Below are 13,178 nucleotides of genomic sequence, written 5' to 3'. Positions count from 1 at the left end.
GGAACACATTTTCATATTTTAATATCAAAAAAAAATTATATAGTATCTCACAGTCCCTGGAGTGTCATTGTTTAATCGGAAGAGTTGAGTTCGTTCATTCATTCATTCTTTCTTTCTTTCTTTTCCTTCTTTCTTTCTCTCTCTCTCTCTCTTTCATCTTTCTTTCTTCTTTCGGAACCTAAAACAAAAGTATGTTGTAATAGCATCTTAGATTTGACGAAATATATTATGCATCAGATATTAGCAGGATCTCAGCACCTCTTAATAAATCAAACCGGAAAGAAGGGGTAAGAGTTGAAAGTTGCATCAGCCTTGAAACTGCAGCCTAGTTGAGCACAGGCTTCTTCACCAGCTGTGACAGTCCATGTTAATACAGATTTCTTCCCTGTTTTCTTCTCTCAGTAAAATAGGAAAGGGTAGACATGAAATTCTTGGCATTTATTGCATCTTTCTGAAACTGTGGATTATTGTCTCTACGGTATGAGCTCAAAATAGTTTATGCCTGTAGTTCTCAAAAAATTGTGTGTTTTGGAATGTCTTGAGGAGCTACTTAAAAATTCATGATTCTCACCCGCTTCCTGGACATTCTGATGCACAAGGCTGGAGAGGTAGGGCCCAAAGAGCTGTATTTTCAATCCTAGGCTGATTACAATACTCCAAAGTATGAGAACCCCTGGTCCATGTGTTTGGAATTGGTCCGTCACTGCACAGGACTTGATTCTAGAAATTCTGATCTGCACAGGAGAACATTTAATAGGTGTGGCTATGATTTCAAAAGGCAAATTGATTGATGGAAGGACGATTTCTGACATCGCATGGTTTCCGGTGGGGCTGGGACTCAGAGAGCGTGTGTTGGGAACACCCCTGATATCTGATTCTGTTGGGGATTGTTTTAGCTGTGCCCCATAAAATCGGACGCATCATCGATGGGAGTCCTGCAGACCGTTGTGCAAAACTGAAAGTGGGGGACCGGATCTTAGCAGTGAACGGCCAGTCCATCATCAACATGCCTCATGCAGACATCGTGAAGCTCATCAAGGACGCGGGTCTTAGTGTCACCCTCCGCATCATTCCTCAGGAGGGTGAGTGCCTGAGCCTGGCTGCCATCGATATGCCCAGAGTGTCCAAAGCTGATTCCTATTTCCACTTTGGCAAAAATTCACATTCCCTCGCAACCCCATATCCTGTTTACTCAGTACCAGTTTCATTCAGAGATCAAGCTGGGTGACATTATAGATAAATAGTATGCATCCCAAGACGCTGGGTTATTCAATCATCCCCTGCGATCCCAGGAGTACTGCTTTTATGGTTCTAGTAAGCCAGAACCCATTCAACAGAGATGATAGAGTTACAAATCTGAAAAAGAAAAAAACGTATGCATGTTAACAGTTAAGCTCTGGAGGATTCTTCAAAGTCAGATTGATTTTGAAAAGCTTGAGGAAGTTTTGTGGTATAAAGAGAGCTCATTTAGGAAACGTTGCGTCTGCTAAGAATTTTAAATTCCCACTTAGTCTTTTGAATTTCTCTGTATAAGGACTCCCCCCTGAGGCTTGAAGAGTGGTGAGCCTCACAGCTCACAGCCATGCCTTGAGGGCCACAAGGATCTAAGTACCCACTCACCATAAAAGTCACCGTTTCCAGACACAGTGGGTTCATTACTGGTTTGTAGCTGCTGACTCATTAATGATGCTCGAGAACACAGCCCCTGGAGCCTCCCCGGTGAGTGGATCGCAGCACCCCACATGGAGAGTGATGGGTTCACTCCCCTTGCTCCCCTCTGTTTTACTCGGTCTCCCAAGTCCATCTTGGGGCTATCTGACACAGAGACACCGAGCAGTCACTTGACTTTCAGTATAAATCAGTGGTTCTGAACTGAGATGATTTCGTCCCCCTGGGCAATGTTTGCCACGGTTCAAAGACAGTTTTGATTGTCATGATTGGGATGGGAACGCCACCATATCTAGTGGGGAGAGGGCGAGGGCACTGCTAGGCACCCTGCAGTGCACAGGGCAGTCCCCACAGCAAAGAATTATCTGGCCTAAAATGTCAACAGTGCTGAGGCTGAGAAATCCTGCAAGTGAAGAAGAAATTTTAAAATTGGGGCTGTCAAAGAAGAAAGGGGAAGTGTGGCTTGTAAAGGAATAGACTGCCTCCCTTTTATCACCGAATAAAAAGAACAGAACAGAACATGACCGTGGTGCTTTTAACCTCTTATTTGCAGACACCATTATGTAGAAAATATTCAATGGAAATTAACTCAAAGCAAGATTGCTCACTAAAAATCTGACTGGCTTTTCCATTTTCCCCAGGCTGAACCATGTCTGTCCTGTTTCTATCATATCATATACAGATAATTTCAGTTGAAAGTGCGCTGCTATCACAGGAAAACCCGAGAAGCTATTTTAACAAAGAACAACTTTATTCTTCTATGCGATGGATGTTTTTTTCTCTTTCCGAAGAACCATCGAGGACGGGCGGGGGGTGGGGGGCGGAGTGGTTATTAAACAATAAGACAAACAAGGAACTGAGAGAAGATGATGAAAAGCATTTATTTCTGTTATATTTAATTCCTTATCCAAACTTTGGAATACTGGTAGGACTTGCCATTACAACCAAAAAGCAGTGGCTCAAATGTTTTCTCTGTGGACAACACTGGAAAAATAGAATATGTCTTAGAGCTTACTCCTTTGTATTATTTTTTCATTGTTTTAACAGGTTTCTTTTTAATTGTGATCTCTTCTCCTTACAAAATGACAAGAGACTCTGTTTATAACCTTGTTTGGCAACACTTATAATTAACAAAATAATACTAATTCTGGGAATGGTACAGGAACTAGGTTGGATAATTGACACATTTAACCCATCTTTAAGTCTAATGGAAACTGAAATAACCAAAGCCTCAGTCATCTGAGGAGGCAAAGAGTTACCACCTCTGGCCACCTCTTGCCCTTAATCAGATGCCAACCTGACTGCATTTGCCACTTTGGCTCCCCTTTGCAGAGCTCAACAGCCCAGCCTCGGCGCCCAGCTCAGAGAAGCAGAGCCCGATGGCCCAGCAGAGTCCTCTGGCCCAGCCAAGCCCGGCCACTCCCAACAGTCCTGTTGCCCAGCCAGCTCCTCCTCAGCCACTTCAGCTGCAAGGACATGAAAATAGGTAAAGTTTCCCCTGGCTTTTGTGACTCTGAGAAGCGAGGGAAGTGGGGAGAGGGAGAGTTTGGGACAGGACAGGACAGGACAGGACACAGGCAGAAGAGAAAGTTTCATGAAGTAGAAATTGCCATGTGTGCCTTTCTGTGACTTTGAGATTGTGGGTGCGTCACAAGTATGGTTTTATTAGCAAATACAAGTGTCCGTTCTTTATACTAAGAGAACCTTCCCTGAAGAAGTGATGAGCAATTCTAGATCAGTAGGGGTTAACTCAGCTGAAGAGCACACTGAAGAGAGCCCAAAGGGGGAAACATATGCAAAAGCTTTTTGGCAGGAGGGAGCGTGCAACCATGAGAGGGGTGGAAATAAGGTCAATGTCGCGAGGGAAGAGGTCAGGGAGCATAGTTTGAGAAGAAGCCAGTGAGAGTGGTAGGGGCCCACTTACTGGATCTTGTAAGCATGTTAAAGATTTGGATCTTAAGTGTAGTGAGAGGTCATTGGAGGATTTTACAAATAATATTTTATTTAAATACAATTTGCCAACATATAGTAGAACACTCAGTGCTCATCCCCATCAAGGGCCCTATTGGAGGGTTTTCTGCTGGAAGACTGACATTGCTGGCTTTGCTTTCAAAGGCCTCTCAGTTGGCACCCCAGAGAACTGGCTGGAGGCTGGTCAGGGTGGATGTAGGTCATTCAGCAGGGGGAGACGGCTGCCGACGTCCTCGGAGAAGGCGGTGGCTCAGGGAACACCGGTGGTGTGGAGAGGGGGGAGTGTGGGAAGACTTGTTAGCATTAATAAATGGTAGCATTTTTTACCCCATGTTCCCTTATATCCCCTTACCCATGATCTAATGAGGTTCTTCCATTCTGCATCATAAACTTAACGTACAGAAGGTACCTTAAACTTCCAGGAGAAGTCTCACGCCTTGTGAGAACTGCAGTGTCTTCTTAGTGTGACTGGTGTGTAACAGGGAGCCGGGGTCAGGCTGAGCAATTAGAGAAAGAGATGAAGACATGTTCCCACGCTGTTTCCCCTCTTTCAAAGGAGAGAAATGGAACAACCCACAGGAACATCTCTGCGTATGAGACCCTTGCCGGTCTTTTGCATAATTCTAATGTTTTCTGAACATCTGCTTCCCAGCTTCTGCCTCCCATGTTGGTGAAGATGAAGTGAGACCCAGCCCCACAACTCTGTAGGTTCATCACTCGCACGCTTGCAGAGCAAATATTTACTCTGCGCCACAGGTGTTCTTTCCATCAAGCCCTGCTCTCCTCGGAGTTCCCCCCATTTGCTTTCACGGAAAAGGAAGTGTCTGTTGTCCTCAGCTGTTTATGGGTTTAATCTATTCCAGGGAAGAAAAAAGACTGAAGACCCTAAAGCAAATGATAGGGAGGTAAGCATTTGACAACCCTAAGACGAATAAGTCGTGGGTGCCTCACTAATAAGCCAGGGGTGTCTTCTCTTTCACTGTGCATGGTTGCAACAGGTGGCCCTGGCTTTCCTCAGGCCTCACGTCAGACTGGGGAGGAAGGGGCTGAGTGCACGCAGTCCTTGAGCCAGCTTCAGACTTTTCTTAGGGCTGTTCCACTGGCTATTCCCGGCCACAGTCCCATCTCACTTTTCCAGAGTCAGACTCCCCTGGACATGGGCTTTGGGGTAAACTCATCCCCGTCACGGTATAGTTCGGTGGGGAGAATCACCTTTGGGCGAGGTCACTATCATGCCCCCGTTGCTACTAGCTCACAAGGGGACTAGTAGACCTCTATCAGAGAAGCAATGGTCTTTGGAATATTTTTTGTCCTGACTACAGAAAAAAATATTTTCTAACCCTGGGATTAACAGATGGACCTGATTCAAATTTGTATAAATCACCAACGAGAATTTTCCAAGAGTTCTTAACTATTTTTGCCTCATGATAACATTAAAAGCCTGTCAAATGCCCACTGTAGGGGGGCCTTGCTTGACAGGTTCCCTGGCTTCACTATTGATTGTTAGCGGGTGGCTCTTTTACATGTGAATGAAGAGATGGATAATCTTACAGATGCCTGGATCTTCTTCCTAGCTACATTTGACGATGGTCAGGGTATCAGAAACTCTTTGTCTTTCTCTAGATCAGCTAGAGATGTCTCCAAGATGGCTTGTATGCCAGGCACCCGGTATACAGTTCCTATTAGTTCGTTTGTACAAGAAGTGCCCACCTACCTACATTGTCAAACTGAGCCAGGTTCCATGTGAAAGTGGGATAAAATTAAATGACAATCTGCTTGCAAATTTTTATTTTATGATTTAGGGTGACTGAATATTTTATCCCATCTTATTTACTCTCAGTACAGGCTTCCCACTGATACCCTGCACACCTCTACTTCTTAATCTTCCCTTAACATCCTTTAGGTATATGCTCAGGAAACAAAATAGTTTTAATATGGACACAAGCAAAACAGTATTCAAGGAGAAGCATTTGTGGAAAACAACAACAACAAGAGCCAACATGTGATATGTTTCAAAACTAAGTATAACTAGCAGAGTTTACCTTCCCCAGCAAGGGCAATTAATATTTGCATTTTAAACAGCAAGGTCAGTGGAAGAACACTGGATATTGACTTCTTTCACAGACTCTGAATCCTAGATGCTTTGAGACTGTTAAGAATTCTAGAAAGGCCCACATGAGGGAAAATCCCACCACAAGTTCCCCTACCCCATGGGCAGTGTTTCCTGGTTCTGGAACTTGCTTATACAAAAATTCTACTTGAATTTACCACTAAAAATCTGAGTTTATTATCTCAAAAATCTCTTTAATGGGATTAATAACTACAAAGAGTTATACTGATACCTGCTTTCATGAGTGAAGGAATTTTAAAGAGGCTGTATTTTTTTTTATAATACTGAGTTTTCCTGAAAATAAGGCATTTCACAAATTCAAATCAACATAATTTTTGCTCATGCCAGGGTATCATTCACTTAAAAGTTAGCAACGCTCATGAAATATTAAGCGTATTTTTCTTATTAAAGACTCTTCAATGGGCGGTTCAACACAAAATCCTGACACATGGCACTGGTGTCAAATGCAATTTGAGTGCCAGAAGGTAGACTTGGATGACAGCTGTTGCATTTTAACAGTTCCTATTCTAGGCTGTTGTGTAATCTTTGGGGAGACTCGACACTTCACCCTCTTTTGCTACACCCGTGACACATCTGGTTGGAAGGGGAGCACGTGATGGATCCTGCACACCACTACCACACGGATGGTGAAAATAAAGTGACTTGTGCCATGGCTCAAAACAGCGTGACATCTAATCTACCAAAAACAATTCCTGGGAAGAAATCGACACGTGCCAGCAAATGCCAGCCAGTTCAGTTCCTTTTGTTTAATTCATGCATTTGTGCGGTTAAGCATCTAATTCGAAGCATAGTTACATAATTCTGTTCTCATCATGCACACTCCCAGTCGGTGAGTGGACACCCTGCTGAGGTAGAAAGCAAAGCCCCAATTGTGCCATTCACAAGAGGAATGTGTCACTTCTACAGGGTTAAGTATCAAACGGGACCTGCTCAAAGTGTTGTTTAAAGTAACAACTTACTAACCCCATTCCAAAAGCCCCAAATAAATACATCTACTGCTGAACATCGTTAGTGTGTCCTCACCAAATATTAGATTGCACTAATGACAATTGTTCAGGTGAGTGATTTTTTAAAAATAGTAGTAATCAGCATCAGTGAGGCCCTAAATCAGTTAAAAACAAAAAACAAAAAACCAAAAAACCTCTGGTTTTAAAGGTAAACATTCATAGTTTTGATCCTGTTTTCTTGATATATTTTAGTTTTTCCTTGGTCCTAAATATTTTCTCAATTCTTCAAACCCTCTCTATTTTATTTTAAAATAAATGTAAAATAAATTTAAATTTTTAAAAAAATTAAATAAATTTAATTTAGATAAAATTGTCATTACACAGAATGTGTTCTTTTCAATCTTCCTATAATTCTGAGCAGCTCGTTATGGACTGTTGCTGTGACAATAGACAATGAATTACAGAATTAAGTGGCCTTTATACTATGGTGATAACTTTTCAGTGTACCTTATTATTGATCCCATAGTGGTAGGGGATCTATGTTAGTCTTTTTTTGGAACTGGAAACCCCTTCAGTTTAGAGCAATTCGGATTCACCAAGCCGCACTAAACAACTAGCTCTGTTTTCTATATTTATTTTATAAGTGCAATAGCACCCCCCTTAATCTGCAGTTTAGCTTTCCATGGTTTCAGTTACCATGAAGCTCAAGCATGGTCTGGAAGCAGATAATCCTCCTTCTGACAAATTATTGTCAGAAGCTCGGTAATAGCCTCGCCTAACGTTACACAACATAATCATAGTACCTAGGTCATTTCCCTCGCTTCATCTCATCACACAGGCATTTTGTCATCTCCCAGCATCACAAGAAAGGTGAGTCCTCACCTCACAGGACAATAAGATATTTTGAAAGAGAGAGAGAGAGAGAGACCACACTCACATAGCTTTCATTGCAGTATATTATTATAATTGTTTTATTTTATTATTAGTGACTGTTGATAATCTTTCACTGTGCCTAATTTACAGATTAAACTTTATCATAGGTATGTACTTACAAGAAAAAACATACTATTTATAGGGTTCAATACTATCTGCAGTTTCAGACAACACTGAGGTCTTGGAATGTACCCCCCATGGGTGGGGGGAGGGACTACTTAAGTAATATCTAGAAACAAGAAAGAGACACATGTTGGACATAAACATTTTTGCCTTTCCTTTCATCTTACAGCCATAATAGTATCTGATAATAGCACCTGATACTGATCTGATAGTTATAGCCTCGTATTTAAACTGTATGTAATGTTTCTACTCTTAGGAATGACCCAATGACTTTCTACTTGACTTGTAGCTGTTGATTATACTTTGCTCTCACTCCTTTAACCTCGGTAAGATATTCAGAAAGACCCAACCTAGCGGGTTAAAATAACCCTTAATTATATATTTATAGAGTATTTAGAGATCACTTCAATCGTGCTTTCATGAAGTCATGAATGGGGTGTGGGGAGAGAGAGAGAGAGAGAAAGAGAAGAAAGAGGTTGATAGTGTTGGTTTACTGGTGTTGAGACAGACTGGTATTTTGAGATGTATAGCTAAGTGTTTAATTCCCTAGATTTGCTACAATTGTACATTTTTAAATAGCCAGAGTCAAAGAGGGATATCCTTAAGTCCTTTTCCACAAAGTCCTGGTTGAGCCATCATGTTTACCTTGTTTTCTTATGGAGCCAAATGGAAAGTATACAATATGGCAGTTGTCAAAGATTTTAAAGTGATACTTACTACCTGTAATTTTCTCAAATTCCTGAACAAGCAAAAGGACCACCCAGAGAGGTGGCCCAGACGTGCCTGGAGGTCATGTGATCATTCTAATCTCCTTAGAATTAGAATGCTGAGATATCAGAGCAAATCCCATTTCCATTTATTTAGTTACAGATCAGAAGTAAAAGCGAGGCAAGATGTGAAACCAGACATCCGACAGCCTCCATTCACGGACTACAGGCAGCCGCCACTGGACTACAGGCAGCCCCCAGGAGGGGACTACCAGCAACCCCCACCCTTGGACTACAGGCAGCCTCCCCTGTTGGACTACAGACAGCACTCCCCTGACACCAGACAGTACCCTCTGGCAGACTATAGGCAGCCCCAGGTACCTCAAAGACCCCATTAAATTTCATTTTGCTAATGAGCAAACCTGTAATTCACTCACACGAGTGCACACACACACACACACCTCTGATATATTTACTTATGGTGCTCAACAGCAGTGAATGAGAAAACTCAAAGGCGTGATAATATCACTCAGGCAAAATGTAGTCGTTACGTTTGCCCAGTAAGGGGATGAACACCAAAGTAAACACACTATACACTAGTTCTCCTAATGACCAAGTAAACTGCATTCAAATCTGCTTGAGCCTTTGAAATTTTGCCTTGCATTTCACTAGACTGCAAAGTCAGATTACTTCTCACAATATCCCATCATTTGGGACACATTAATTAGAAGAGAGAGGGAGAACAGAGAGACTGGCCATAGAAGCTTCTCTAATGTTAAACAACTGTTTATTCCATTTTCTCCCCAACTCTAAAGGATTTTGATTATTTCACTGTGGACATGGAGAAAGGAGCCAAAGGATTTGGATTCAGCATCCGTGGAGGAAGGGAATACAAAATGGATTTGTACGTGTTGAGATTGGCAGAAGATGGGCCCGCAATAAGGAATGGAAGGATGAGGGTAAGAATGTCTCTTTTTATAGAACTGCTTGATTCTGAAAGAAAAACTCACCGTAGTATCAGAGTGCCGAAGCAGGTGATTCAGCAAACAGGCTGGGCGTGGGTTTTACCTCCTTTCCATTGCATGACTCACTTTTCTAATGTTTTGGTAGAATTTGACTTAAGAATTCTATTCTCTCTCATTTTCTAGTGTATAGCCTTCCAACTGGCAAATCTCATTGTAGTGTTTTAAAGATGTAGTTTCTCTGACGAGCAAACTAAAGAAAATGCACAAAGTAACCTAAAATAGTTTGAAGTGAAAACATGGATCCATAATTTTTCCTATGGTTTGATGATATTTAATTTTCATTTGAGAGGAAATCTTTTGAAATTTATTTTATTGTTTTATGCTTTCTTTTCCCTCTGTGCTTATTAATCAAATGGTTCTGTGTCTCTTTGGAAAGATTTCTCTTGCGTTGACTAGTCTTTTGGCTTTGCTACTGGAAAAAAAAGGGGGACTAAGCTTCTTAAATATATGTTGTCCTTAAAAATGGTGGCATTTTCCAATTAGAGCGTAAGTTGAGGTGGATTTTTCTTAATGTATAGCAATTTTGAGGCATCTGATTGATGGTACAAAACATCTCAAGGTACAAAAGAAAACTTGATAACAGTATAGACTATTAGTCTCTCTCTGTCTCTGTCTCTGTCTCTCTCTCTCTCCCTCTCCCTCTCTCGCTCCCTCCCTCTCTTTCCGCAAAATGGCCATTAGTAAGCCCATAGTAAAAGTTAGCTATTGTAAATAAAATCTGGAGTTCATTTTTGCCCTCCCTCTTTGTCCTCTAAATTAATACAGAAAAGCTGTGGTTCTTGGCTTCTGGAGCCTCAGGTTCTTAGGCTAAGCTTCACCTACCACTTGCTCCCGAATAACTGAATGAATCGGTTGTTCCTACCACCCAGTCTACCATTTCTGTGGTTTTCATTCAAGGAAAATGAGTCATCCACAGTGCAAAAGTAGGAAGAACATAAATCAGGTCAATTTTTCTCCCTCCCTTCAGAATTCTTTGACAACAGGGAAGTATCCAAGATGGATACGAACCCAGGTTGGGGCTGACTCTCGAGATTGACAGCCCCTGCCCTAAGCCAACACCAGCCTCCTCTGACCCCATCTGCATAGAGTTTTAGGTTTAGCCCTCTTGGCTTTCCTAAACACAAAAGGGTACTTTCTTAACATGCTGCAAAGCCAACTCATAAGAGGTTAAATAAACCAAAATCTTTGTAGTACAGGTGAAAACAACACAGCACGAAGGCCATGAGTGAAGTGACCAGACCCCTAGGAGAGAGAAAAACCTGCCCACACCCACAGTGACCTGTGTGGGTTCCAAGCGGTGGTCACATTTTTTTTACAAATGATCTAAATGGCTGCTAATACATACAATACTCCCAAGGCATAGAAGCCTAAATATAGAAGTCCTCTTATGTAAAAAGAACATTCTTTCTTAGAGAATTCAAGCCAGAGCAATAGTTCTCTGCTGGGTCCCTGGCATCAGCATCACCTGGGAACATGTTAGAAATGCAAATTCTGAGCCCCACTGCAGACACCTACTGAATCAGAAACTCTAGGAGTGGGGTCACAGGATGCGTTGTGTTACACACACACACACACACACACACACACACACACACCGGTGAATCTGATGCAAACTGAAGTTTGAGAACTTCTAACTGAGCCAGAGGGAAGCTGACTCCACACAGGTATGACAAAGATAGGATATGTGTGGCTCAGGCTTTGTTAATTCCCCCTAGGTCTTGTCTAAGGAGATTTTCATCCTGTTCCAACAGTTTACCAGAGGTTTTTAAATACATGTAAACACAGATTTACAATTCTGTAGGCAGGTGCTCAATTTTATGAAAGATGCTTTTTCTTCTGGCAAGTGATAAAAATGAGTCAACTGGGTTTCAGAAAATGGTATTTTAACTTCGTTTCAAAGATTATAAAAATAAGTAATATTTTATAATTGTCCGTGCTAGATTTATAGAGCAACCTATTCTGTGTGCAAGCTATCTAAAAGGGCTGGTTATGGCCAGTTTTAGATAATACAGGTTAGTTCATTGGGGTTATTATATATAATAATTCTCAAGAAAAGGAACCACTGTGGGGTCACAGAAATTCCGTGGATAAAATTTTACTGGTTGATTTTTATCTCCAATCTTTAAATTCAGGCTGGGAACTTAGCAGGGATGGATGGACTGTTTTATGCTCTTTATGGATTATATTTAGCACTCGTTTTCTCACTCATGGACCAGTGGAGGATTTGTCCAGGGACTAACTGCATGTCAGGGAAAGAGACAACTTCACCATGTTCATATTATCTACTGTCAGATTTAGGTAACTATTTTGTATCTGCATAGCTGTTCTTCATCATAGCACATAATTAAATCAGATCTTGTTCCAGTGTTTATGATCAAATCATTTAAGCTAATGTTTCCTACCTTCATTTGTGCTTATCAGTAATTGGCAATAACCTGTAATTCACAGATGCATTTAAATGATTTTGGCAAGGACTAGGATCGATCAGTATTTGCATGATTCAGTGGATTATTTTAAACTAATGCATAAACTGGATGATATCTAGGTTACCAATTTGAAAACTTTACAATACCATCAATTAGGGACCTGTTTTTCATTTTATGTAAGATCCTCCCCTTGATACCACTGCGGCCCAGATACCTACACAGATCTTAATTATAAGGCAACTCTGCACTCCATGGGTGTTAGGGCTTGGTTGCAAAGCTCTAAGACTCCTAAGAAAAATAGGTGGACAAAGGATTCATGGGCTATCATTAGAAATAAACCCAAGAAGTACAGAAGCTAGCACCAGGTTCTTCCCAGCCTTTAAAACATCCAGACACGTTTCTCCTTATTGATGTGATTCCTTCACCTTCAGTCTTAATCTATCATTTCCTCTATGTACAAACTAAACACACACCCACTTTATGATCAAATCAATGTGGAAAAGATTTTTCCCCCTTTTTCATGATCAGAAACAGAAGGAAAAAGCCGGGTAATGATCTGATCATAGCTAGATATCTAAGATGAAACACAGCATAATTAGAATTGATGAAATCAGAATTACTGTGAAAGAGCTGGATGATTCTGAAAAATCATTTCATGTAACAACTAATGAATTACTAGGCCCTTGGGTCAGGGATGTAAATAATAGCATTTTTGAACACTTAGTTAATGCACCAGATGTTAGCCTCTGCACCTGAGACTTCTCCTGGGTCTTTTATCATCGCCTTAGTTGTAAGACAGTGGTGGCATATGCCTCTTTAGTACTACAAGAAAGTCAGGTCCAGTGGTGCCAGAGAAGGTGGTGAGCAAGGGTACAAGGATATCCGTCTCACACTGGGGATTTTAAGAAACAATGGCACATAAATATTTTTAAAGCATGTCTGGGGTGCCTGGGTGGCTCAGTCAGTTGAGCGTCTCTTGATTTCGGCTCGGGGCATGATCTCAGGGTTGTGAGATCAAGCTGAGTGTTGAGCTCCATGCTGGGCATGGGACCTACTTAGGATTTTCTCCTTCTCCCTCTGCCTCTCCCCACCCCCCTTCCGTGTTTGCACAGGAGCACGCATGTAAATGCATGCTCTCTCTCGCTCTCTCTCAAAAAAACAAAAAAAGTAAGCAAGCAAAACATAATCTTTAAATGCAGAAAATACAGGGAAAAGAAAATAGAAACATAACCATCATGTCTGATTGA

General features: G+C 41.4%; 1 protein-coding gene across 8 annotated transcripts in view; it reads left to right on the top strand.

Annotated features, from left to right (window-relative positions):
* Positions 1–13,178, top strand: part of MAGI2 (membrane associated guanylate kinase, WW and PDZ domain containing 2) — a 1,330,046-nt gene that overhangs the window by 1,206,026 nt on the left and 110,842 nt on the right. For all 8 annotated transcript variants that reach the window (XM_038562829.1, XM_038562825.1, XM_038562824.1 and 5 more), the window contains 4 exons: positions 897–1,082; positions 3,001–3,154; positions 8,638–8,857; positions 9,296–9,439. In XM_038562829.1, coding sequence (XP_038418757.1) covers positions 897–1,082; positions 3,001–3,154; positions 8,638–8,857; positions 9,296–9,439 — 704 coding nt within the window. The remainder of the gene's footprint in view (positions 1–896; positions 1,083–3,000; positions 3,155–8,637; positions 8,858–9,295; positions 9,440–13,178) is intronic.

The sequence above is a fragment of the Canis lupus genome, chromosome 18 (assembly GCF_011100685.1).
Source record: "Canis lupus familiaris isolate Mischka breed German Shepherd chromosome 18, alternate assembly UU_Cfam_GSD_1.0, whole genome shotgun sequence".
Taxonomy (NCBI): Eukaryota; Metazoa; Chordata; class Mammalia; order Carnivora; family Canidae; genus Canis; species Canis lupus.
This window is presented reverse-complemented; position numbering and strand designations above follow the sequence as displayed.